Genomic DNA, 27,154 nt, shown 5'->3' on the forward strand with positions numbered 1-27,154 from the left:
ACCCATTTATTCCCACTCTCTGCTTCCTGTCTGCCAACCAGTTCTCTATCCACATCAATACATTACCCCCAATACCATGAGCTTTAATTTTGCTCACTAATCTCTTGTGGGACCTTGTCAAAAGCCTTTTGCAAGTCCAGATACACGACATCCACTGGTTCACCCTTGTCCGTTATACTGGTTACCATTAGCAGTCCCCTGAACAGTGGAGGCTGAATGAAGAGCTGATTTTGAGGGGCAAAGCTTTTGGAAACAATGATGGGACAATCCAGAATTGTACACCAAAAAAAAGATTTATTATTTTGCACAGTGCGCTGTTAATAGTTTCCCCCAAATTACCATTTTTCTTTAATCCGATTTAGTCAACGTGCTACCGCGAAGGAATGTGTGTCTTACATGATAACCAAGTTAGCAAGCTCAGAACAAGAAACTGAACGCACCCCCCCCCCCCCCGCCAAATGGGAACGAGAAGCGCTGGGGAAACCCGACGGGTCTGGCAGCATCTGCAAAGAGAGAAACAGAGTTACCGTTTGTAGTGGGATAAGACTCTTCTTTGGTGCTCAAGGTATACTAGACTCCGGGCTTCTCGCTCTCCACAGATGCTGCCAGACCCGCTGAGTTTATCCAGCACTTTTATTTTTTTAATTCAGGTTTCCAGCATCTGCAGTATTTTGCTTTTGCCCTGCCGGTAGATCATTAGGAACTACGTCCAGGTAGAAAGAGAAGCAGAGGTTGCTAGCCAACCATTGGAGTGATTTGGAAAAGTCCATCACTTCGAATTCAACACACATTTTAAGCTGGGTGCCCGGATTTACCCAGATGTCAGTGATGAGCTGGGTCACTTGGAGCTTGGCAGATATACATCAACCACCACCCCCCAAAGAGGTGACCATCAACTCAACATGCAACACAGCTCAGACATGTACAACTAGCAAACATTCTGTGCGTGAAACACTTTGAAACGAATACAAGATTTCCTGGACGTTTTTGGTCCATCGCCGAACAATTTGCCAATCTGTCATATTGGTTCAGTTCAGTGAAACAAGTTGCAAAACACACACTGACCCTCGTCAAAATTGGCAAGGTTTGGATGCCAATCCTGTTTTTGTACTGGCAGGTACTACTAGCGCGGCAACGCTAACATCAACCTCGCCGGCTGCGTCCCAAACCGTGGACATTGGGCCCAAACTCTGCTGCCAACGAGGCGAAACCCTTGAGGGATGCTAAAGGAGGTGCTTCAGGCGAAGGGAGTCATGCCTCATGCAAGACTTCACACAACATGCTATGAATTTTTTATTCTCTTAAAAAAAAAAGCTGGAATGCGGGTAAAAAGGACACGAGTTAGATTCTAAGTTAGTACCTCACTGAAAAGACAACAGAGATTTGAAAGTTTATCTACACTAACTAGATTTTCAAACCAAGGACCTCATTCATTCTCCCATTTGTGGAGTTAGGATATATTGAACTCACACGTCCCTACAATATTTACTCACCAATATCCCAGAGGTTTCACAGTTCAAGACTACAGCGATTTCACTAAACTTTGATTCATTTTCTGCCATGCTCGGACAGGAGACAAATTAATAACCTGATCACTTCCATTGTGAGAGGCAACAGGGTGTAGTTTTTTTTTTTACAAATAATATTGAGCATGCAGCCTGGGATAATTAAACCAAAATATCATCGGCCGGATCGGCTCAGGAGACTTTTCACATTCCTACACGTCTCCCGTGTGTTCCCGAGGAAAGTAAGTGAAAGTACTCAGCAGGTCTGGCAGCACGTGTGCAAGGGGAAACCAGAGTTAACATTCCTCATCAATGGCCTCTCATCCAAACTGCTCTGCACCACTTACACCAGCAGTTCAGACAAAAGGTCCTCGAGGTGAAACATTACTTCTCTCTCTCTCTCCAGAGATGCTGCATAACCTGCTGAGCGGTCCCAAGCACTTTTGTGTTTTCATTTCAGACTTCCAGCATCTGTAGTACTTTGCTTCTCGTCTACAGCGACGCCCGGTCCACCTTGATGGTCAGCTTGCTTGCTGCAGCCTCATCAATTAACCAGTGTACCTCGCCCTTCACTGGCTGGACACGAGCAGCAGGCAGTGGGTTTTCACTGTGGCCTTCCAGAATGTCCTGGTGGAAGACAACAGCGGATTATTGAGAGATCAAGTTCCAGACTACTTTACGTATTGGCGTCAGGGCATTCTGCGCTGCTAACTGGCCAACAACTAAAGCCCAGGAAATGTTTGCTTTAGATTTGAGCTGCAACGTCCATCGCCACTTAGTACATCACTGAGATCGTAGACCATATAGACTCAAAAAGCCAAGTGGGCTGCAAGGCAAAGGGGCAGAAGTTACGTTAGTTTTATAAATCTTTGGTTAGGTACCCATTTGGAATAATGCGGTCGGTTCAGTGTACCAAGGGTCTGACTGGCCTTGGGAGTGGGTGCAGCGCAGAATGATTCCGGGACTGTTAGGTTACGAGGAGAGGTTGCACAGTACTCCCCTCCCATGACTTAACGGAGATGTCTCAGTTAATTAAAAGCGATGAACCAGGCAGACACAGGGAGATAACACGCCAGAAACGATCTAAGCGTATGGTGGGATATAAGGGCCACCTCACCTCTTCCTGTTCCTAGAGGCAGCTTCTTACCTTTAACACAGCAGCCTTACTCTCACCAGTCACCACAAATAGAGCACAGCGCGCTGCATTCAGCAAAGGCAGGGTCATGGTTATGCGCTTCGGTGGTGGTTTAGGCGAGTCGCTGATTGGAGCGATGATCTTACTTTGTTCCTGTTTCAAAGAGGAGACGCTGCATTAACGGAAGCATTGTAACTCTTGGTTTAGAATCAGCAGATCTGTATCGCTATCAATTGGAAAGATTTCAAAAGCTTAACTTGTTAATCCCTTACCCAGCACGGGCCGTACCCCCCATGAACCTAACTCTTTATTTGCCCATTGAAAGGAGGAATTTTCATTTCTATAGCGCCTAGTCCCTCTCACTCCTCCTCCTCCATCTTTGGGAAGAGGTTGCTCTCTGCCTTGTTGAGCTGTGACTCAGAAGCGAAAGGTTGTAGGTTCAAGTCCCACTCCACAATCCAGGCTGACACTTTTTCTTGCTCTCAAGGGCGATAGCTTCACACTGCCACTCCTACACCCTCCTGTAGGCTGCTCCTGCTCAGACGGCGCACCAACAATGGTTCCGACACAAACCCCCGGGTGAGGCAAAGATCTGTCGTCTTCATTAGCTGCGACTCAGTGGCCTCGCCTCAGAGTCAGAAGCCCCGGAGCTGGTCAGCACAATCCAGGCTGACATTTTGGCAGTGCAGTTATGGAAGAGTGCTACAGTGTCTGTCAGATTCGAGATCACGTGGGCAGGAGATATGACACAATACTGGTTAGGAGGCCAGCAGGGGAGTTTCCCCAAGTGTCCTGGGTAATCTTTGTGCCTCAATCCACATCGTAAAAACAGATGATCTGGTCACAATCGCTGCATGTGGGAGCATGTTGGGTGCAAACTCACCGCCGTGTCCGAGATTCAAAGTGGCAGTCACTGTCGTAATTGACTGCCAAATGTTTTGAGGTGGTGAAAGGTGCCGTGCTATCGAAATGAAATGCTGTCTTTATTCACGCTGCATCATAGTTGAGAGATTGGCAAATTGTGGATATGCGGTATGTGGAACAGGAGGGACAGTTGTGAAGCCAATCACTCGTGTCCCAGGGTACAAACACCAGAGGGGATTCAAAGTGTGTCTGACAAAGACTCTTGCCTTTTATGAAGGCTCCTAAAGGCAGGAAGCAGCGAACTGCTCCCAAGTCAAGAAGCAGGAGGGGAAGTAAAACATCAGGATGCCTGACCGTGATCGGCTAACCCCCACTAAAACGTGTTTGTGGGCACGCACTAGCTGAGAAACTCGCCTGGTCAATAAATCCCGCTGTCCAGGCTGACCTGGAAAGATTGGCTACTCGGGTGAAAGGTCACTTCCCCCTGAGAGGGAAGGAACCGAGAACAAAACTAAGTATTTCATCCAACAGGTTCATGCTGACGTTATACTCTGCACCCTTTCCATATCCTTCAATTCCGTTCTCCCCTAATACTCGCTTCTCCTAGTGAGTTCCACAGTCTCAGGTAAAGACCTTTCTCCCGAATACCATCTTTATCGGTGACAGACAGTGCTTTATGGCTCCCGGTTCTGGTCTTGCCCGCAAGAGGAAACATCTTCTCTCTATCTTATTGAACCCTTTCATTATCTTAAAGAGCTATAGGTGCAATGAGGGATGGGCAATAAATGCCAGTGACGCCCAAATTCTGTGAAAGAATAAATACAAGAAGACCTGCCTTTCTTCTAGAGAAAGGACAATAGAAAACAGGAACAGGAGGAGGCCATTCAGCCCATCGGATCCCGCTCTGCCATTTGATAAGATCGTGGCTGATCTAACACTCACCACGCCCACTCTCCTGCCTCATCTCCAGAACCCTCCATTCCCCCACTGATTAAAAACCTGTCGATCCCGGCCCTGAAAATGTTCTAGGCCTCGGCCTCCAGCGCTTCCTAGGTAAAGAATTCCAAAAGTTCACCAATCACGGTGAGAAGAAATTCCATCAAATCCGACTTAAATGAGCATCTCCTTAGTCTGCGACTATGTCCTCTGGCCCTACTCTCTCCCATGAGAGGAAATATCCTCCAACATTTACCCTGTCTAAACCCCTAAGAATCTTATGTTTCAATCAGATCACCTCTCGCTCCTCTAAACTCCAAGGAGCACAGACCCAACCTGTTTAATCTTTCCTCATGTGGCAGTCCCTCCATACCTGGGATCATCCGAGTAAACCTCTGTACTGCCTCCAATGATAATATACCTGTCCTTCAATAAGGGGAACAAAGCTGCACGCTTTTCTAAATGTGGTCTCACTGGTACCTTGACCAGTTGCAAAAACACCTCTTTACTTTTAAACTGTAGTCCCCAAAATAAAACCCAGCATTCCATTTGCCTCCCGATTACCTTCTGTACCCGTGTGCTGGCTTTCATGAACAAGGACCCCCCCCCTCTCCTTCTCCTCCCCCCCCTCCTTCTCCTCCCCCCCCCCTCCTTCTCCTCCCCCCCCCCTCCTTCTCCTCCCCCCCCCCCTCCTTCTCCTCCCCCCCCCCCTCCTTCTCCTCCCCCCCCCTCCTTCTCCTCCCCCCCCCTCCTTCTCCCCCCCCCCTCCTTCTCCCCCCCCCCTCCACCCTCTTCCACCCCCCCTCTCCTCCTTCCACCCTCCCCTCTCCTCCTTCCACCCTCCCCTCTCCTCCTTCCACCCTCCCCTCTCCTCCTTCCACCCTCCCCTCTCCTCCTTCCACCCTCCCCTCTCCTCCTTCCACCCTCCCCTCTCCTCCTTCCACCCTCCCCTCTCCTCCTTCCACCCTCCCCTCTCCTCCTTCCACCCTCCCCTCTCCTCCTTCCACCCTCCCCTCTCCTCCTTCCACCCTCCCCTCTCCTCCTTCCACCCTCCCCTCTCCTCCTTCCACCCTCCCCTCTCCTCCTTCCACCCTCCCCTCTCCTCCTTCCACCCTCCCCTCTCCTCCTTCCACCCTCCCCTCTCCTCCTTCCACCCTCCCCTCTCCTCCTTCCACCCTCCCCTCTCCTCCTTCCACCCTCCCCTCTCCTCCTTCCACCCTCCCCTCTCCTCCTTCCACCCTCCCCTCTCCTCCTTCCACCCTCCCCTCTCCTCCTTCCACCCTCCCCTCTCCTCCTTCCACCCTCCCCTCTCCTCCTTCCACCCTCCCCTCTCCTCCTTCCACCCTCCCCTCTCCTCCTTCCACCCTCCCCTCTCCTCCTTCCACCCTCCCCTCTCCTCCTTCCACCCTCCCCTCTCCTCCTTCCACCCTCCCCTCTCCTCCTTCCACCCTCCCCTCTCCTCCTTCCACCCTCCCCTCTCCTCCTTCCACCCTCCCCTCTCCTCCTTCCACCCTCCCCTCTCCTCCTTCCACCCTCCCCTCTCCTCCTTCCACCCTCCCCTCTCCTCCTTCCACCCTCCCCTCTCCTCCTTCCACCCTCCCCTCTCCTCCTTCCACCCTCCCCTCTCCTCCTTCCACCCTCCCCTCTCCTCCTTCCACCCTCCCCTCTCCTCCTTCCACCCTCCCCTCTCCTCCTTCCACCCTCCCCTCTCCTCCTTCCACCCTCCCCTCTCCTCCTTCCATCCCCCCTCTCCTTCCTACCCGCTCTCCCTGCTCCCCCCCCCCCCCCCCCCCCCCCCCCCCCCGCCGCACCCCCAAGTCCCTTCGTGCTGCAGCCTCTCTCCTCTGCCAGATATCAATCAACCGATTCGGTTCAACCGCAAATAGTTCCAGGATTTGAGCTGTTTAGGCTATGATCTTAGGAGTTGAGCTGTTTAGGCTATGATCTTAGGAGCACGTTTCACCCATTTCCATGTACTCTCCCTTCCGGCGCAGCGGTGTCCGAGTTACCTGAAGAAGGGGATGGTCTGGGAAAAGGGAGCAAGTGTGTCCATCGGGGCCGATCCCCAGGATTACCAAGTCAAACACCGGTATGTTGTCACCTGGAAACAGCTGGAGCAAAAGACGCAAAAGAACACGGGTTAAATCAGAACACTAGACCCAACAACACTGAACACAAGAACCACTGCAGCTTAGTAATTAGTTAAGAAACGGTGCGGCACAATTAAAACGCAAGCGAACTGCAGCAGGGTGGCATTCTTAAGCACCTCATCGCACATTCCCCCCCGTAGCTGGGTCGGAGGAATTGAATATAAAATTCCAACAGGTCTGTAAATGCCGGGCTCTGCAGGGTAAAGTGAGCCAGGTCCAATTCTGCGATGCTTTAAATGACTTTACATTCATGTTACAACATGATGTGGAGATGCCGGAGTGATTACCCTCTCTCCAGTCGCTCCGTCAGGAGCTGTAAAGACTTCATTGCCTGCAAAGACTCGCTTTCAAAGTATCATCTTGCATCATTGACTTTGTCAACCCACCTCTTTACTCACCTGATGGAAGGAGCTGAGCTCCGATAGCTAGTGACTTCAAACAAATCTGTTGGACTTTAACCTGGTGTTGTAAGACCTCTTACTGTGTTACAACATGGCAGCACCAGTTGCTCCAGGTTGCTGGATTGTGCCATTGGGTTATTCAGAGACGGTGCCTCACTGGGATGTTTCGTTCCAATGTGAATGGAGTTTAAGCTTTGCCAAGTCGGCGCGATGGCGTCTTCACCATCCAACGACAGACCCAACTAACCTTGTTCCAGCATGGCAGCGTGAAATGATTCTCTGTCCTTGAAACGATTAAATGAAAACATCTATATTCCCCGTGGATGGGTGTAATCAAACAATCATAAATAGCTCATTGTCCAATGTTTCAGATTCTAGAATCACACAATGAACCATTTAGCCCCGTGCCAGCTCTTTGAAAGAACCATCTTCATGGGATGTGGGCGTCGCTGGCTAGACCAGCATTTATTGCCCAGGTAGTGGTGAGCTGCCTTCTTGAACCGCTGCAGTCCTTGTGGTGTAGGTACAACCACTGTGCTGTTAGGGAGGGAGTTCCAGGATTTTGACCCAGCGATAGTGAAGGCCGATATATTTCCAAGTCAGGATGGTGAGTGACTCGGATGAGAACTATGTCTCGGCTCACACGCCTGCTCCATCGATCTGCGGACTTTTCCTTGTTGAGTCACTCCTGAATGGGATCTTCCCTTCCCCACTAGCCCCCTCTCTAGCCTTTCCAGAACAATGCCTACACAAGTGTCACTACCACTAATATTGCTTCCTTTCCAGAGTTAACAGCACGTTTAAAATCCCTTAACCGGTGGGGGAACACAAACAATCCAGGAGATTAGTTTGGTGTAGTATGCCTTTATGAGGCGGCCTTTTAATTTATCCCTTAATTTGTTGGGTTTATTTAGTTGATCCAAAAGAAGCACAAACGTTCCGGGAATGGTGTCTCCCTTCCCAGCTCCCTTAGCCTCCCAATGGGAAGAGCTGGGCGGCCTCGTTTTGCTGTTCCCTGCGAGTTTCTGACCAGTCCTTTTATACTTCAGCACTGGAACACACTACAGGTTTACAGTGCTGCTCTGTCCAGTACCTCTCTCAGTCTTTCTGCGTATTTGTCCGCTGCTTCCTCCACAGGGAGCGATGGGTTAATTGCGACCACGTGGTTATTAGGAATGGAGATCTTGGAGAGGAGATTTTTCTGAAATAGATAATGCGAACAGTCAAATGGGATGGATACCAGTACAGCGGTGGATACCAGTACAGCGATTAGCAGCAACGTCAAACACACACAACTAAAATACAGCAAGGGCGAGTGTTGTTCTGTTCATCTAATAGCCAACTGGAGCACCCATTCATCAAATCTGGTAGCTCTATTTATATAATCCTTAGCTCAGATATTCTGTCACTGCCTCTTCTGGTGACTCACACCCTGTGGTCATAACAACTTATTGACAAAAATAAAAAGACCCACAACAATTTGCGTTTATGAAATAAAAGTCGGCATAGTCCCTGAGGCTCTTAAGAGAGCTGACTGGCGGTGATTTAACCCGAGGGTCACCACGCCTCAGGCGAGGGACAAGGTTGAGAAGGCGGTGCCTTCACGAATAACATCAGCCGGTTCAGGGATTGAACCCACGCTGCGGGTCTCGCTCTGCATCACGAACGTGCCGTCCAGCCAACTGAGTTGATCTCACTTCTATGTTTATGGAGACCCTCTCTTAAAACATCTTAGCATGCTTCATGATAACATTAAAGTAAACTTGGACACTGAGCTACATCAGGGTTATTCAAGACAGGTGATCGAAAGTTTGGATAGCTTGCAAAGGGAGGTGGGTTTTAATGAAACCTAGAGAGATTCCGGGAGAGAATTCCAGAGCTTGCGACAGTTGAAGGCGCAGTCGGCAATAATGGTGAAGCGATTAAAATCAGGGATGCCAAATACAAGGAACACCAAGAGCTTCAGAGGTGGGGAGAGGCAAGGCCACGATGGGAACGTTGGAAATACAAGTCAGACCCTTCAGAACCTAGAACATTAACCTGTAGTTTCTCTGTAAAGAGTTAGCTGCTTTATTGCCTGTTGCTACTCGCATGACAGCAGAATGATTGCGAACTGTGTCAAATCTGATTTGCAGCAGTTAAGGGCCAGCCGGGTTGGCAACTTTTCTGCATGCGTGGGCAGGAAGAGAGAGAGGCAATTCATTGCCAGATTAAGCCGACAGCCTTCTCAAGACGGTACACCTGGCATTGGGGGTTTGGGAACAAAGCGCCGATTCTTTTTCGGTCAAGGAGGTAACCTGATAATCTGATCAAGCCAGGCGTTCCAGGGCAGTCACTAACCGACCAGCTCATTATCACAACCTTGCGTTGGGTGAACAGACTGATCACAGGACCCTGCTGTCCTCACCACTTGGCTCTGCAAGGGGGTAGGATGTCCTGAGGCAGCAGACGTGGGACAGAAGTTTAAAAATGTTTGTAAGCTGTTTAACTGGTTAGATCCAACAATAGCCCTGTGCACAAGTCGGGGTGGGGGTAAAGGATTCCTTTACGTATTCCCAGCTGGAATCCAGGTCCTCAGGGATTACTAAGTGAGGCTGACTTTTGGAACTCAAGTAAGATGTGTCCAAAGCTAAGGCTTACTTGACTAAATAAAACTCGGCACAAGAGAAAATTCACTGGCCTGATCGTCGCAAGGTCCAGCTAACTGGGGTCGGGTGCAAGTTGCGCTGTTAACCACGATTAGTGATGTAACTGGCTTTGACCATTCTGCACACTCAAAATGTCAACTCTATTTCCTCCCACCACCGATGCTGCCAGATCTGCTGCGTTTTTGCAGAATTTCCTGTTTTTACTCCGGAATTTTGCTTTCACATTACCATTCAATCGTGAACGGCGATTGCACCCCATCAGAACTCGAGGGTGAATGTAAATCATCCTATGCCAGCATTTCAAAGGAGCAGGGTTCCAGCCAATATTTCACCCTCAATCCACACCACAAAAACAGATCATCTCAACACACTGCTGTGATGTGTTAGCTTGCTGTACACAAATTGGCAGCTGTCTTTCCTATGTTAGGACAGCGACTACGCCTCAAAGAATGTACTTAATTCACCGTAAAGAGTTTGGGATGCTGCGAGATCACGCACGGTGCTGTATAAATGAGAATCTTCCTTTTAAATGAGTCACGTGGCAAAATACCGCTGTTAGAACCATTTCATTTAGAAATCTGATAAGGTCTGGAGTCGGTTCGTCAAAGGATGAATGCCGAATTACAGCAGAAAACATGAAGCAATACTAGGGATCTAAAAACCGGGAAATTGGTCAGGAAAAGACTGGGATGAAAGAGGTTTCCCAATACGATGAAGATCCCCCCAACAAAATATATCTTTGTGAAGGTGTGAACGTGTGATCAGGATAGTTTTCAGAGGGAAGAAGGATGAGAAAGATCGTGGGACACTTGGCACAGCAGATTTGATCAGAGGATGGAATCTAGAGGCCACAGAACTGCTCGTAGCACGCCTGTTTCGAAATGACTCGAAGATGCGCAGCCACATGTCTGTGAGGCCGGGTGTGATGTCAGGAAGGGAGTCACAGCCACGCGTGCCGAGGAAGAGCTGGAGTCAACTTGAGCCGGACAAAGGGCAGCACGGTGGCACAGTGGGTTAGCCCTGCTGCCTCACGGCGCCGAGGTCCCGGGTTCAATCCCAGCTCTGGGTCACTGTCAGTGTGGAGTTTGCACATTCTCTCTGTGTTTGCGTGGGTTTCGCCCCCACAACCCAAAGATGTGCAGGCTAGGTGGATTGGCCACGCTAAATTGCTCCTTAATTGGAAAAAATGAATTGGGTAGTCCAAATTTATAAAAACAAACCTTGAGCCGGGACACGCTCACTCCGGAGGTTGCCTCACACATTCCTAAAGACGGGTTCAGCCATTGCACTGGTGAGGGCCGTTTCTCCTGTGGTCTCGCAGCGCAGTGGGTAGGATCCCTGACTTCGGGACAGGGGCCTCTGGATTTGAATCCCAGTCCAGGTCTCCATGGCCAAGGAAGGTGCGTTCATAACGTGGATAACCAGGTTGAGTGTCGATAAATGCAAAATACTGCAGGGGGGGGGAATGGTGACAAAGTGCTGGAAAAACTCAGTAGGTGCTGGCAGCACCCGCGGGGAGAGAGAGAGAGGCAGAATTAACGTTTCAAGCTCATTGTGACCCTTCTTTGGGATCTGGGTATCCGCCTGCAGACCTGTCCAACTCACGCCAATGGCAGGCGGTAAGAGGGGGAGAGAGTCAGCCATGCCAGATGTGGGGGCGCCCCTCCGCTACTGCCTCTGCTTCAGACTGCCGATCCTAATCCAGGAGAGAAACCAACGATGGAACACAGACAGAAAATATGCACTTTGTCTGCCTCCCGTGGCACTAGGAGACTAAGTTTTAAAAAAAAATCTAAAAAAAATTGCTTATTGTCACGAGTAGGCTTCAATGAAGTTACTGTGAAAAGCCCCTAGTCGCCACATTCCGGCGCCTGTTCAGGGAGGCTGATACAGGAATTGAACCATGCTGCTGACCTGCCTTGGTCTGCTTTAAAAGCCAGCGATTTAGCCCAGTGTGCTAAGTATAATCTAACCTGCGTGCACCTTGGGATCGATTTCCACAAACAGTGTCATCAACTGCCCCACCTTTCTCCAATCATCAATTGGTCGGGTTTTCCACCATTATAAACAGTCCTGAAAGGATTGCCCTATGGCCCACTGTCAAAGCAGATCAATCCTATCCCGAAACCTGGGCTTTCACACATCTTTAATACTGTGGAGAGAGTCATAGAGAGAGCGTTTCGAGTCTGTACGGCTTCTTGACAGATGAAGATGGGAGAAACGTGATGGATTTTATGTTGTCAACGAGGGAGTGGAGCAGAGGGGGGAGGCCAGCGCTGGTGGGAGCTAGGAGCGATTGCAACAAAGAGGTGCAGGGCACAGAACAAAGGGTGTGTTAATGGCAGCTTAAAGGACTATAGAAAGAGCCAATAGAGGCATAAAATGCAGAAAGCGTTACTGACAAAGGTCAGTGCTTCAAAACTCAAGAACAAGTGACCGGGGGGGGGGGGGGGGGGGGGGGGGTCGGTTTGAGTTTGGACAAAGTTGTTTTTTGACCTACTGAGATTTTCTGTTTTTAATTCAGATTGTATCTTTGTTGAGGATATGTCAATTGGAGCTCATTGGCTTTGAATCACGAGATTGGGGTTTGTGCCCCACTGTTTGAGAGAAGGGCAGGGAAGGTATCTTTGGCATCCTGGCCAATATTTACCCCTCAATCAACGCCACAAATGAACAGATTATCTGGCAATTGTTCTTTGCCACATTACAACAGCGGTGAAACACCAAAAGTACAGCATTGGCTGCAAGTCATAGTCAGAATTCCTCAGCACAATGAGGCGCTGTTCGGCCCATTGTAAGACATTTGGAGTGTCCAGCAGTCGTGAAAAGCACTACATCAATGTAGATCCGTTACGTCTTTTTTCATTTGTACTAACCCCTATTTTAACTGGGACCACAATCTTTTTCCCAGATTTCAGACACCATCATTGATGGTCCATTAACAAACAGCCTTTCCTGGATCATTACCCAATCCCAGACCAACAATCATAGAGTCCCAATAGTGTAGGCAGAGGCCATTCGGCCGATCGAGTCTGCACCGACCCTCCAAAAGCGCACCCTACAGAGGTCCAATCCCTAGCCCTACACCCGTTGGACACTAAGGGACAACTTAGCATGAAACACGAGAAGGTGCAAACTCCACACAGTCACCCAGGGTCGAAAGCAACCACAGGTCCCTGGCACTGTGAGGCAGCAGTGCTAACCACTGTGCCTCCCAGTATCAACACACATTCTCTCCCCGACACTATATCCTCCCAGACACCCCTGCCCTGACACTATACCCGACACTCCCACACTGACACTATTCCCAACATCCACAGCCTGCCACTATTCCCGAAACACCCAGCCTGGCACTATTCCTGCACAAACACCACCACCCGGACACTATTCCTGTCAACCCCACCCTGACACCACTCCCCAAACACTGACATTATTCCTCACTGACACCCCCACCCTGACACTATTCCCTCACTGACACCCCCACCCTGACATTATTCTCACTGACACCCCCACCCTGACACTATTCTCTCACTGACACCACAACCCTGACACTATTCCCTCACTGACACCCCACCCTGACACTATTCCCTCACTGACACCCCCACCCTGACACTATTCCCTCACTGACACCCCCATCCTGACACTATTCCCTCACTGACACCCCCCCTGACACTATTCCCTCACTGACACCCCACCCTGACACTATTCTCTCACTGACACCCCCACCCTGACACTATCCCTCACTGACACCCCCACCCTGACACTATTCCTATCACCCCCACCCTGACACTATTCCCACAGACACCCCCACGCTGACACTATTCCCTCACTGACACCCCCACCCTGACACTATTCTCTCACTGACACCCCACCCTGACACTATTCCTCACCGACACCCCCACCCTGACACTATTCCCTCACTGACACCCCCACCCTATTCTCTCACTGACACCCCCACCCTGACACTATTCCCTCACTGACACCCCCCCTGACACTATTCCCTCACTGACACTATTCTCTCACTGACACCCCACCCTGACACTATTCCTCACCGACACCCCCACCCTGACACTATTCCCTCACTGACACCCCCACCCTATTCTCTCACTGACACCCCCACCCTGACACTATCCCTCACTGACACCCCCACCCTGACACTATTCCTATCACCCCCACCCTGACACTATTCCCTCACAGACACCCCCACACTGACACTATTCCCTCACTGACACCCCCACCCTGACACTATTCTCTCACTGACACCCCCACCCTGACACTATTCTCTCACTGACACCCCCACCCTGACACTATTCTCTCACTGACACCCCCACCCTGACACTATTCTCTCACTGACACCCCCACCCTGACAGTTCCTCAGACACCCCCACCCTGACACTATTCCTCACCCCCACCCTGACACTATGCCCCTCCCTCTCCCCCTTACCCGGTACAGGCCGCAGGTGCTGTCCGGACTATCGAACGGGACTAGCCTCTCGTCGCAGAAGCCGAGGGTCCAGCGGCTCCAGGCGGCGCCGGGCGGCTCGGGCTGGCGGGCGGCGGCGGCGGGCAGCTCGGCGGAGAGCAGCGGCACCAGGCCGCCGCCCGACACGGCCAGCGAGAAGCGGCCGCGCTCGCCCACCGCCGCGCCGGCCTCGGCCAGCACCAAGCGGCCCAGGGCCGTGCCCAGCTCCCGGGCCGAGGGGAAGACGCGAACCCGCGGTGACGACATGCCGACTGGCCGGGTGCCCGCCTCCCCCGCCCGATTGGCCAGGCCACCCGCCAGTCACCTCGCCCCCTCTCCCCCATTGGCCAAGCCGCATGCCCGTCACCCCGCCCCGTCTCTCCCATTGGCTGTACCGCCTGCTAATCCACCCCGATTTGTCGGTGCCCCTGTCAATCAGTCCCTGTCACAGCCCGATTAGACCAACCGACCGTCAATCATTCACACCTCATCCTATCAAACGTCAGCTCACATTTGCCGAGCTCTGATTGGTGAATCGTTGGTGGCCCAACCCCCAGCTCTGATCTGATTGGTGCTGACAGATGGCCCTATTGACTCCCGCCCATAATTATCTCTGATTGGTTGAGGAAGATGCCAATCATCTGGGCCTGGACTCTGATTGGTGAAGTGGAAACAGCCGAGTCATGCAACAGGAAGCCATTCAGCCCATCCAGTCTGTGCTACTCATTCTCTCCCATTCAGCCCATCCAGTCTGTGCTGCTCATTCTATCCCACAGAGGCCATTCAGCCCATCTAGCCTGTGCTGCTCATTCTATCCCACACTGGGTGATCCCTTTTGCATCTGCCTGACCGCAGCCTTCCTTTCTATTGCTGGAAGGAGGGACATGCTGCCAAAGCTTTTGGTCTTGTAATCATCAGGACAAATGCAAGAATGCCAAATTTCAAACTATCACAGCAGTCCTCCAGTGGGAAAGGGTCCTAACTGGTTGGGAAGGAAACTCTGATCAGTTGGGGTGTTGCCAGGGAGAAAGCAATGGGGACTGCGAGACCCCCCAAGCTCCTGACTATCTTAATCTGCCATTAGCACATCCAGGATTATTCAACAAGCAGTCATCAGCCATCCTGCCCCTCAGTCTGTCCCATCATCCAATGAGGTCTAAATTTAACAATTGTGGCAACCGTTCCTAGACTATCTCGCGGAGCGTTAGAGGAAGGTCGGTCAGCAGCAGCAGCAACCTTGGGGGAGGGGGGGGGGGGGGGGGACTGCCTGGGAGGGTGGATGAGCAAGAGATAACATGAAGGGTTGGGGAAACTGGCACGTACGGGTGAGGGCCAGTGTACAAAGCTGTGTAAATATATCATTTTGCCATGTATATATCTTGCTCTGCGCGATTTCTCGTTTTTTTTTGTTACGAGGGGGGGTTATTGTTTGTAAGAGAGAAAAATTGTGTTAAAAAACTTTAATAAATATATTTTAAAAAAAAATTTTTTTTTACAATTGATCTGGCTGCAATTGCTGTTTACGAAAGAGTTTGAAACTCCTCCCACCCTTTGTGTAAAGAAGTATTTCATAATTTTGCTCTCAAAAGGCGAGACTCTGATTTTTATACCCTGCCCACTGCATCATAGATTTCACATCAGGAGGTAATAGTGCTCACCTACCCCACCTCGTCCCTGAATACCTGAGCTTATTGTTTTGCATCTTTTCCACAGCCTCAATGCTTTTTTTTTATAAGGCCAGAACAACGCCCGGTGCTAAAAGTGTAATTTAATGAGGTTTATTCTTCTGGGACCATTTGCAATCGAGGCGTAATCCAGACGGGGTACAGAGACTGTACTGCAGCAAGACAGCCAAAGTTGGAACTACACTACAGGTGAATTGTTAGAGACGATGCCGGTTCGGGGTGTCTGCACCAGGAACAACACCAGTGTACATTTCTGAAGCACCCCTCGAGCACTGCATAGGAGGGTAATCAGACAATCAGCTAGACACTCTCCCCACAGAACATATAGAACATACAGTGCAGAAGGAGGCCATTCAGCCCATCGAGTCTGCACCGACCCACTTAAGCCCTCACTTCCACCCTATCCCCATAACCCAATAACCCCTCCTAACCTTTTTGGTCACTAAGGGCAATTTATCATGGCCAATCCACATAACCTGCACGTCTTTGGACTGTGGGAGGAAACCGGAGCACCCGGAGGAAACCCACGCAGACACGGGGAGAACCTGCAGACTCCGCACAGACAGTGACCCAGCGGGGAATCAAACCTGGGACCCTGGCACTGTGAAGCCACAGTGCTAGCCACGTGTGCTACCGTGCTGCAGTGGACGTTAGGACAGGGGGCGAAAAGCGTGGTCAAAGAGGGAGGTTTCGGGGTCGTTTAAAAGGAGAAGAGGTTTAGGGAGGGAATTCCAGAGCTTAGGGTCGAGGGAGCTAAAGGAATAGTCGCCAATGGTGGATCAAAAAAAATTGAGAATGCGCAAGGGGCCAGAATGGGAGGGGTGCTAGAATCTGTGAAGGTTGGTAAGGATGGGAGGAGGTTACAGAGATGGGAAGTCAGGGCCATGCAGGGATTTGAAACAAGAATGAGAATTTTAAAATCGGGATTCAGTTAACCATGCTTTTGTCTTTTGTTCGACAAAAGATTGTGCTGAATCCGATGGGCTTGGCCAGTGGCACCAGTGATAACGATTAGGCAAAGTAAACACGAGCTTTGTTGAACTGTTTAGCACGAAAATAGCCATCTCCATTCTTCATTGCAGAGAGGTTGCTGAATGACCACATACATATTCAAATGCAACAGCTTGCATTTATATAGTGCCTCTAGTGTTGTAAAACGTCACAGGATCGTGATCACACACCATTTGTCACCAAACCACAGAAAGACAGAAGACCAACAGTTTGGTCAATGAAGTATGTTTCGTGGATGGTCTCACAGCAGGAGAGAGGAGTGGAGAGTTTTTGGAGAGGGAATTCCCAAGGCCCAGGGAGATGTGAAAGGTGGAGCTATCAAAATGGGGACGTGCGAGAGGCAAAAATTGGAGGAGAACAGAGATCTCGGTGGATTAGAGCAGGGTTTTCCCAACAGGGGTTGTGGCCCGTGGGTGGGTCATGGAACGATCAGCCACAGCATTCCCAATCACGGGAGAAGCGGCCAACAGCCGCAACCGGCTTTTAAACTGAGAATGTCGGCCGCGACTGGCCTTTAAATGTGAGCGCTGGAGGCTTCCCCCCGCTACGAGTGGCGGCAGAGAGCAGGTCACACGCCCGTCCTGTCCATCCGTGCTTTCAGCACGGAATCACGGAGGAGAGATTCCTCCATTTTGTAACTTCCAGCAAGCAAGCAAGCAACAGGACCGTGAAGAGCTGAAGGCGGATTAGTTTGTAATAAGGAAGAACGAACAAAAAAATAAAATTGAGATGCAGGGCCAGGTGATGTGTTGTTCCTGCATGATGTGGGAACTGGTGGACGTGACGAGGCAGGCAGAGGGATCCACGAGCCTCAGTCTTCTCCTTCTCTGACAGGTTAGAGATTCTTGCCCCTTGTGTGGATGCGAGCGGGGACCGTGGGGAGGATGAGCAAACCGACCACAGAACCCTGGTACAGGGAATCGTTCAAGTTGGGGAGAGAGAGACGAGAAATGTAGTCGTAATCGGTGATCGTTCGGGGCTTTAGAGGTCATTCTAGGGGAGATTCACTGGATTGATTCCAGAGACAAGGGGTTTGACAAGAGAGATTGAGCAGTTGAGACCTATACTCTCTAGCATTTAGGAGAGGAGAGCTAATTGAGGCAATAAAGATGATAAAAGATCTGGTTAATGTTGACGTCCTATTGTGGGACACTCTAGGAGAGGTCATAGTCTTAGAATAAGAGGTTGCAAATTTAAAACAGAGTTGAGGAGAAACTACTTCTCCCAAAGGGTCGTGAATCTGTGGAAATCTGGACATTTACCCTCTGTTCACTTCACCTTTTTTTAACGTTCTAAATTTAACCCACTTCCTATTCAATCAGCAGAGGGAGCTCGATATATGCCTTTCCTTTTAGAGGAACATACTCTCACTTCAGAGTTGAGAGCACAATCTAGTCTGACACTCCCTGCAGTGCCAAGCGCTGGGCCAATGGAGGTACCTGAGCAGTCGCCGGGGATCAGAGATATTAATTACTTTAAAAAAAAGTCTTTCCCAGGATGTGGACGTCGCTGGTCCTCGAGTGATGCTCAGCTACTTCAGAGGGCAAGTTGAGCGTCAAGCATATTGTTGTAGGCCTGGAGTCCCATGCAGGCCAGGCCAGGCAAAGGTGGCAGATTTCCTTGCCTAACTCCTGAACCAGTAAGGGCTTTTAAACCACAATCTAGCTTTCCGCTCCAGATTTATTAATTCCAGCCTGATTCCTGGGTGGGATTTGAAACCACCTCCCCAGCACCTTGGCACGGTAGCACATTGGTTAGCGCTGGGTTCGATTCCCGGCTTGGGTCACTGTCTGTGCGGAGTCTGCACGTTCTCCCCGTGTCTGCGTGGGTTTCCTCCGGGTGCTCCGGTTTCTTCCCACAAGTCCTGAAAGACGTGCTTGTTAGATAAATTGGACATTCTGAATTCACCTCTCAGCGTACCCGAACAGGCGCCGGAATGTGGCAACTAGGGGATTTTCACAGTAACTTCATTGCACTGGATTGGATTTGTTTATTGTCACGTGTACCGAGGTGCAGTGAAAAGTATTTTTCTGCGAGCAGCTCAACAGATCATTAAGTACATGAGAAGAAAAGGGAATAAAAGAAAATACATAATAGGGCAACACAACATATCCAATGTAACTACATAAGCATTGGCATCGGATGAAGCATACAGGGTGCAGTGTTAATGAGGTCAGTCTATAAGAGGGTCATTTAGGAGTCTGGTGACAGTGGGGAAGAAGCTGTTTTTGAGTCTGTTCGTGCGTGTTCTCAGACTTCTGTATCTCCTGCCCGATGGAAGAAGTTGGAAGAGTGAGTAAGCCGGGTGGGAGGGATTTTTGATTATGCTGCCCGCTTTCCCCAGGCAGCGGGAGGTGTAGATGGAGTCAATGGATGGGAGGCAGGTTCGTGTGAGGGACTGGGCGGTGTTCACGACTCTCTGAAGCTTCTTGCGGTCCAGGGCTGAGCAGTTGCCATACCAGGCTGTGATGCAGCCCGATAGGATGCTTTCTATGGCGCATCTGTAAAAGTTGGTAAGAGTCAATGTGGACATGCCGAATTTCCTTAGTTTCCTGAGGAAGTATAGGCGCTGTTGTGCTTTCTTGGTGGTAGCGTCGACGTGGGTGGACCAGGACAGATTTTTGGAGATGTGCACCCCTAGGAATTTGAAACTGTTAATGTAAGCCTACTTGTGACAGTAATAAAGATTATTATAATATTATTAGTCTGGTTACATTACCACGACACCACCGTGCCCACTGTATGAAGGTGCGAGAGAAACCGGGATTGTTCTCCTTAAAGCAGGAAATCTTTAACTGGAGGTGTTCAAAGTTCGGAGGTGTTTGGGTAGAATAGTTAGGGAGAAACTGGTAATCACCAGATAGTACAAGCGCAAAGAAAAGTTTAAACGTTGATTTGGAAGTAAATTCAATAACAATTTTCAGAGGTGGTGGGGAGGGGGTGAGGAAATTGCAGGGCATTGGGGGACGAGTAAGGAGACTGGGACCAATTGGATAACTCTTACACCAGGCTGAATGGCCTCTTGTGCTGGACGAGTCCGCACCTCCCTCCATAAATTACTGAAAAGGCTTCGAGAAACAATGATACATTTCCCCTATTGAAGGACGCATGGGAAGTGCAGTGACTCACAAAGCCAATCCCGTCCCCCCCCCCACCCCACACACCCATCAGGCCTTCACTGGCAGTTCCTTTCGTGGTAAGAATGGAAATCAGGCAGTTTTTCACATGGAGAAACAACAGGAAAAAGCCGAGAGTTTTATCAGCGGCCCTGTGCTTCCCTCCACAATGCTCTCCTGAATAACAACGTCGAAATGGAAACCCATTAGCTCCTTTCGCTCGTCTCCTGTTGATTGATGGCAACTACAGCCAAGGCCCCTTTTGCAAAGGCCCAGGGTTTCTGTTGCTCAAAGGGAGGGAGGGAATCTAACGTCTGAAAAATGCGGGCAGTCTGCTATTGATGCCGATGTGCCAGTGTGTAAAAAAAAGTCCCTCGAGTGGGCTGAGGGCTCGTGACGCTACCTTCAGCTCACCCTCTGGACTGCTCGAGTGCTTTGGAAGGAGGCTTTACCTCATGACCCAGACCCATGAATGCGTTGTAACAATCTGCAGGAAGCTTCATTCACAAATAACCGGAGCACTGGGGGAAAAAAAATCACAAAGCAGTTCTTGGCAGACCAGAATTTGTTCATTGTCAGAGCTCAAGTGATTGATTCAGCGGAGAATGAATTAAAGGCTGAACCTTGAAGGCAGGGTATAAAAATGAAGTTGACAAAAAAAAAAGGAATGAATAAAAACATATAGGTTTTTCCATCCTTGCACTGGGAGATGGGCTTATTCAATCTGGAGACCTGACTGAAGGAGAGGATAATTTGATACAAGTCAATACTCGAAAATGTAGCACATCAGATTCTTAAAGAGTAGGTGTCACAGACAGCTCTCCGCTGAATTAATAAATCGGATTGTAACAGAGCTACAGTTCCTGAAACATGAGTGCATGGGACTCTGGACCGCGGATACAAATGACTTGCAGCAACTTTATACAACATCCCAATGCACTTTGCTTGGAGAGTGGCAAACAGAGCAAAGGCGATATGGGTTGAGCGGAACAAAGAATAAACAAACCCCCATTTGTATGGAATAAGAACAGAAAACGCTGGAAAAACAGAGGTCTGAGTTCAATAGGAGTTCTGATTCCACTCAAACCGTTAACTCAGTTTTCTCTCACCACCGATGCTGCCAGGCCTGCTGAGTTTATCCAGCACTTCCTGTTTTTATTTCAGATTCCCAGCATTTGCAGTATTTTGCTATTATTCGCTCATAGAATCGGTCTCAAAGCTCAGTCTTTTGGTAATAATTTTTATGTGTTACAAGTAGGTTTACATTAACACTGCAATGAAGTTACTGCGAAAATCCCCCAGTCACCACATTCCGGCGCCTGTTCGGGTACACAGAGGGAGAATTCAGAATATCCAATTCAACTAACAAGCACGTCTTTCTGGGCTTGTGGGAGGAAACCGGAGCACCGGAGGAAACCCACGCAGACACGGTGAGAACGTGCAGACTCTGCACAGTGACCCAAACCGGGAATCGATCCTGGGACCCTGGCGCTGTGAAGCAACAGTGCTAACCCCATCTATGTCACTGTGCCGCCCATTCCTGTCACAGGTCCCAACCCTCTCTCTAGACCCTTTCAGAGGGTGGATCAGACTATCTGCAACCTCTGCCACGCCCTGACTCCCAATAAATCCTGTTCACCGTCGGCTTCCTGGCCTACATTGCAGTGCCTCAATTTTAACTTTCATGTTCTGTTTTCTAAAAAGTTCTCCATCTTCTCACCCCTACCTGCGTCTGACCTCCTCCCAGACCCATCACCCTCCCGGAACTCGGCACTCATCCAATCCTGACCATCGCAGGCTTTCACCCGGTCACCATTGGTAGCCCTGCCTTCAGCCGGCCTGGGTCCCCGAGCTCTGGGATTCCCTCTCTCCAGCTTGCTGCACCTTTCTGCAAGATGTTTCTAAGAACCAAAACCTACCTCTGGTCAAGCTCTCGGTCACCTCTGCTGATGTCCCCTCATGTGGCCCGGTGTCAAGCCTTTACCTGGCAACACCCTCCTGTGAAGCTATATAAAATAAGCAGGCTATTGTCTCAAAGTGATTCACAGCCAGTGAAGCACATTCTGAAGGATCGTCACAGCAATAAATGGAGCAGGACGGCACTTACCCATTTTATTTAAAAACAGAATCACTTGGATCTCTGATTGACAGAGTGTGTGCTCAGTCTGCTTTTCCGAGAAGAATCACATGCCGATAGGCCATGCATTCCCATGGTCTGCGCACACACTCAAAGCCCTCTGCTGCAAATCCCGGAGCGAGTCACTATCCTTTGCCCCAGGAGCGGGTTGGTTTCAAGACCCACTCCTGATCGCCAATGGACGCAAAGGCCCACTTACTAAGAATGAGCAGGGTCACTGAACACGATGCAATGTCATACCCAAAAAAACCCCAAGATGTGAGGTTGGAACGAAAGGGTGAAATCTAACCGTTGGCCCTCTTTTCAAAAATCCTGCCTTCTACAACCTCTTAGCAATTTGGGTACCGTTTCATTGCCAAGTGGAACAATCCTTACCCTCACCCACACACACACACACACACACACACACACACACACACACACACACACACACTGAATATTTAAGGCACGCAATGTTTAATCACATTTCCACCAAGAAAGACACGAGAATACAACACTCTGGAAAACAGTGCAGCAGTGTGTTCACAGGGTTAGGCAAGAGTGACTCATTTGGTTAAAACTTGCTGAGGGAAATCATCAAGACACAACAGTCCCTTTAAAAAAGGAGAAAAATACCACACCAATCATCCCTTTTATATAATGCTTATTGCTTTTAAACATCGACCTTTCTCGATTATCCCTCTGGTCAGAACACCATGTGTGCTTTACCCAGGACCAGTGGATATAAACACATTTTTCCTGTAAAAATTAAATTTGTGCTTTCCCCCCCCCCACCCCGAATCGGTTAAAAAGAAAAACTTACTGTGAAACATGAAGTGCATTTCAATTGCTGGACCCGGCACCAAATCTGAAGCTTCTAATACAGTTTTCCCCACAGCAGATCAACGAGAGAGAATATAAATGACAATTCCTATGAGTTTCAAACATTCCCTGGACGAGAACGTTCACATTCTGTACATTAAGAAAATACGTTTCTTGTTCGGTTTCATAATTGGTGACCAGTACCCTCGCTTGCACTTTGACCAGTCTGGCCCCCGCTTTATAAATTAACAGCGGTTCTGGCTAAGAATTCAGATGGATTTCCCTTCATTCCCTTTGTGCGGCTATTAATCGCGAAAGAAGCATCGATCACTTGTGTTCTGCTGGCTGAATAGAGCAAAAGGTACATCTTGTAAAAAGCATTCTGCACCCCTGTTGCTACGGATAGTCCTCGGAAGTAGAAGTACGTGGCCTTGTATCCTGGTCCTGGTGTTCAGGCCTAAGCTTCGATTAATTTTTATTTATTTTTTAAGCGGACGGTCATTAGGGGAGCAGAAACTGAGCCCAAACTGGGGGGCAGGAAGAGGTTTCGGGAGGGGCGTTCGACTCCTGGTAATTATTCAGTCACTTCTGCCAGAGATCTGGATGTCAGGTCACAATGGGCGGGTTGGGACTATGCACCGATTGACAGCACCTAGTACCTGCTCAGGACCTACAGACAGGCACAAGGAATGCCCCAATGGACAAAGAGTTGATTGGTTGGGAACAGCGGCTCATCAGGAGACAGCGGAGGGGGGGGGGGGGGGGGGGGGGGGGGGGGGGGGGGGGGGGGAAACAGACGGAGAGTGACAATGTTTCCACATCTCCACTGATCTGGTATGAATTGACTGAGGTGATGGTACAGTAGGATGCCAGGGCCTAGCACACCAGGAACATTTCCAGCTATTGCAGTATTCTACAGTCTGTGGACTCAGTGCAGGATTACAGAATCTCTCATTCTGTTTGAGCACAAACCCTGTAAACCCTCATTTTAGGCTGTACTCTACCCATTATGTGACCATAGACATAGGAACACAGGGGACCAACTGGCAGAACACGCGGGTCAAAACCGTTTCAAATTCCCTTCAATGTTTCCATTCGCCGCACCTCGAGAAAACGTAGACTGCAACTTTCAAGCATCAGCAGTTTGTTGAAAGGAAGGTGACTCATCAGCTTCCCCTCGCCCACCCGAATTTCGAATGACAGCACAGAAAAAGGATGGACACAGTGCGACTATAGATTAATAAGACATGTGCGCTGTTGCTGAGAGTATTCGGCTCGAAGGTTCCCATTACTGAACTGGGCCGTCCATTCCTTCTCCGTTAGTATCGCTTCTTCCACTTCCTGAACTCCGGTAGTTGGACACCCGCTCTGTGGGTTGGAGCTCAGCTCCCTCGCAATTCGGACAGTGACTTTGAGAAACCGGAGTTCACTCTGCGTGATCAACGCTACTTAAACAGGACTTGACCCAGCTCTTTACAGTCAGCCTATACAGTTTTATTTCACAGGGTTTTCATCCTCCTCCCTGTGGCCAAGCTCGTCCATTTTTTTTATCCCCTGCAATTTAAAAAAAATTTTTTTTTGAAAAATATAAATTGTTAGTTTCCCGGAATTTGTATCTAAACTATAGATGGTAATTTCCAGCCAGGATAGTGTTGTAAACTTTCTTATCCAGGGGGATGTACTTCCCCAGCTTGGAGTCGAGGAAGTACAGTCTGTCACTTGTCTGATGCAGGTCAAAGCCCTCCTTGCGAAGTCTCGTCTTCTGGATTTTGAAGGTACCTGGAACGACACAAAAGCCTGTTTTACACGGTCAGTCTGGGCCGACTTTGATTAGAATGCAAACGTTCACATCCGTTACCAGACTGATTCCAGGGATGGCGGGACTGCCATATGAGGAGAGATTGACTAGGTTGGGGATTGTTCTCGCTGGAGTTCAGAAGAATGAGGGGGGATCTCACAGAGACTATAAAATTCTAACAGGACTGGACAGGGTAGATGCAGGGAAGATGTTACCAATGATGGGTGTGTCCAGAACCAGGGGTCACAGCCTGAGGATTCAGGGTAAACCATTTCGGACAGAGATAAGGAGACATTTCTTCACACAAAGAGTGGTGAGCCTGTGGAATTCATTACCACAGGAAGTAGTTGGTGCTAAAACATTGAATATATTCAAGAGGCGGCTGGATACAACACTTGGGGAGAATGGGATCGAAGGCAATGGGGAGAAAGCAGGATTAGGCTATTGAGTTGGATGATCAGCCATGATGGTGATGAATGGCGGAGCAGGCTCGAAGGGCCTCAAGGCCTCCTCCTGCTCCTATCTTCTATGTATGACTTCCGGTTGCGGCAGGGATGAGCTAGCCGCACGTTTCGGCGGCTCCAGCTCCGACGGAACTCCGGGCTCTTTTAAGAGCCCCAACGGGGACTTGGACGGCCGTAAAACCCGGTGCGAGGCGCGAGGGAAGGGAGTCCCCCCCGAAAGACGGAGGGAAAAACCGGCGCCGGCGGCTGCAGCCCGAAGAATCTGCAGCCAGAAGATCAGAGAGAGTGGAACAAAATGGCGGCGGAGAAACCACAGGTGACATGGGGGCCTGAGCAGGACGAGGTGGTGAGACGGTGCGTGGACCTGCTGAAGAAGGAGGTAATGACCCCGTTGTTACAGGCAATTGAGGGGCTTAAGGAGACTTTAAAGACCCAGGAGACGGAACTTCGCGTGGTGGAGCAGAAGGTGTCAGGTATTGAGGACGAGGTCCTGGGCCTGGCGGTCAAGACTCAGACGCACGAGGCACTTCATAAAAAGTGTGCTGACAAATTGAGGCCCTTGAAAATGGAGCGCGAAGGAAGAACCTTAGGGTACTAGGTCTCCCGGAGGGTGTGGAAGGAGTGGACTGTGGAGCGTACGCAAGTAAGATGCTGAGCTCACTGATAGGTGCTGAGGCCCCTGCGGGCCCCATGGAGGTGGAGTGGGCAAATCGGATCCCGGCGAGAAGACCAAAAGCGGGAGAACCACCCAGGGCGATAATCGTGCGATTCTACCGCCTTAAGGACAGAGAAGAGGTCCTGAGATGGGCCAAAAAGGTGCGGAGCAGCAGATGGGAGAATGCGGTGGTAAGGATCTACCAGGATTGGAGTGCGGAGGTGGCGAGAAGGAGGGCGAGCTTCAACCGAGCCAAAGAGGTTTTGCACAAAAGGAAGGTGAAGTTTGGGATGCTGCAGCCGGCAAGACTATGGGTCACGCATCAGGAGAGACATTATTATTTTGAGACGGCGGAGGAAGCATGGTCCTTCATCAATGAAGAGAAACTGGACCGGAACTGAGGGACTGATGCTGCAGGGAACTGTTATTGTCGTTATTATTGTTTTTGTTAATGGGATGGTGAAAGTTAAGCGAGAAGTAAACAGGGAAGGGGGGGGGACACTGGGGAAATGTGGGCGCCAGTGAGGGGGGAGAGGCGGGACATAGTCAGAGAATGGGGAAGGAGAGGGGGAGGGGAAAGGGAGCTGCGCCATAAGAGGCGGGACAGGTAAAGGGATGTTCCCGCGCCAGAAAGAATAAGGCGGGAAAACAGGCGCAAGGGAGTTCCCTCACACCGGGGGGGCCGAGGAGCGAGCAGGAGTAGCCGGGGTCAGTTGAAGTCAGCTGACTTACGGAAGTGATATGGGGGGAGCAATCAAGCTAGATAGGGATCTAGCGGGGGGGGGGGGGGGGGGGGGGAAGGAGACAACTGGGTTGCTGCTGCGGAAATCCAAAAGGAAATGGCTAAAGAGAAGGTGGTCGGGGGCGGAATGCGACGCTGGGGGAGCGAGCGGGAGCGCGGAGGCGGGATATGGGACTGGCCTAGAGAAGGTAATGGCTAGTCGACACGGGTGGGGGGCAGGTAGCCCCCCAGTGAGGCTGATCACGTGGAACGTGAGAGGCCTGAATGGGCCGATAAAAAGGGCCCGAGCGCTCGCGCATTTGAAAGGACTAAGGGCAGACGTGGTTATGCTCCATGAGACGCACCTAAAGGTGGCGGACCAAGTTAGGCTAAGGACAGGATGGGTGGGACAGGTGTTCCACTCAGGACTGGACGCAAAGAACAGAGGGGTGGCCATTTTGGTGGGGAAACGGGTAGCATTTGAAGCAAAGAACATCGTAGCAGATAGTGGAGGTAGATATGTAATGGTGAGTGGTAGGCTGGAGGAATGGAGGTCGTGTTGGTTAATGTGTATGCCCCAAATTGGGACGATGCGGGGTTCATGAGACGGATGCTGGGGCGTATTCCGGACCTGGAGGCAGGAAATTTGATTTTAGGAGGGGACT

General features: G+C 50.2%; 2 protein-coding genes across 9 annotated transcripts in view; both read right to left on the bottom strand.

The window, feature by feature from the left end:
• Positions 1–274: 274 nt before the first annotated feature.
• On the bottom strand, positions 275–14,383 carry pgls (6-phosphogluconolactonase). Its single transcript, XM_072490927.1, has 5 exons — positions 14,084–14,383; positions 8,085–8,192; positions 6,450–6,551; positions 2,653–2,793; positions 275–2,132 (listed from the first exon to the last, which is right to left on the bottom strand). Exons 1-5 carry the CDS (start codon positions 14,366–14,368, stop codon positions 1,998–2,000), a joined length of 771 nt encoding a protein of 256 aa, XP_072347028.1. The 5' UTR covers positions 14,369–14,383; the 3' UTR covers positions 275–1,997.
• Positions 14,384–22,489: 8,106 nt separating this feature from the next.
• slc27a1a (solute carrier family 27 member 1a) overlaps positions 22,490–27,154 on the bottom strand; it is a 70,936-nt gene continuing 66,271 nt past the window's right edge. For all 8 annotated transcript variants that reach the window (XM_072490929.1, XM_072490935.1, XM_072490934.1 and 5 more), the window contains one exon: positions 22,490–24,630. In XM_072490929.1, the coding sequence (XP_072347030.1) occupies positions 24,473–24,630 (158 nt within the window). In that variant the 3' untranslated portion in view covers positions 22,490–24,472. The remainder of the gene's footprint in view (positions 24,631–27,154) is intronic.

Source organism: Scyliorhinus torazame, chromosome 27 (assembly GCF_047496885.1).
Source record: "Scyliorhinus torazame isolate Kashiwa2021f chromosome 27, sScyTor2.1, whole genome shotgun sequence".
Taxonomy (NCBI): Eukaryota; Metazoa; Chordata; class Chondrichthyes; order Carcharhiniformes; family Scyliorhinidae; genus Scyliorhinus; species Scyliorhinus torazame.

Bases quoted from the DNA above. Each gene is read 5' to 3' on its own strand.
- pgls (XM_072490927.1), bottom strand. From the start codon at position 14,368: ATGTCGTCACCGCGGGTTCGCGTCTTCCCCTCGGCCCGGGAGCTGGGC. The intron at 8,193-14,083 runs GTAAGGGGGAGA...TATCTATTTCAG, and splicing joins GCACCTGCGGCCTGTACCGG to AAAAATCTCCTCTCCAAGAT. The intron at 2,794-6,449 runs GTAACTCGGACA...TCTTTGAAACAG, and splicing joins CAGACCATCCCCTTCTTCAG to GAACAAAGTAAGATCATCGC.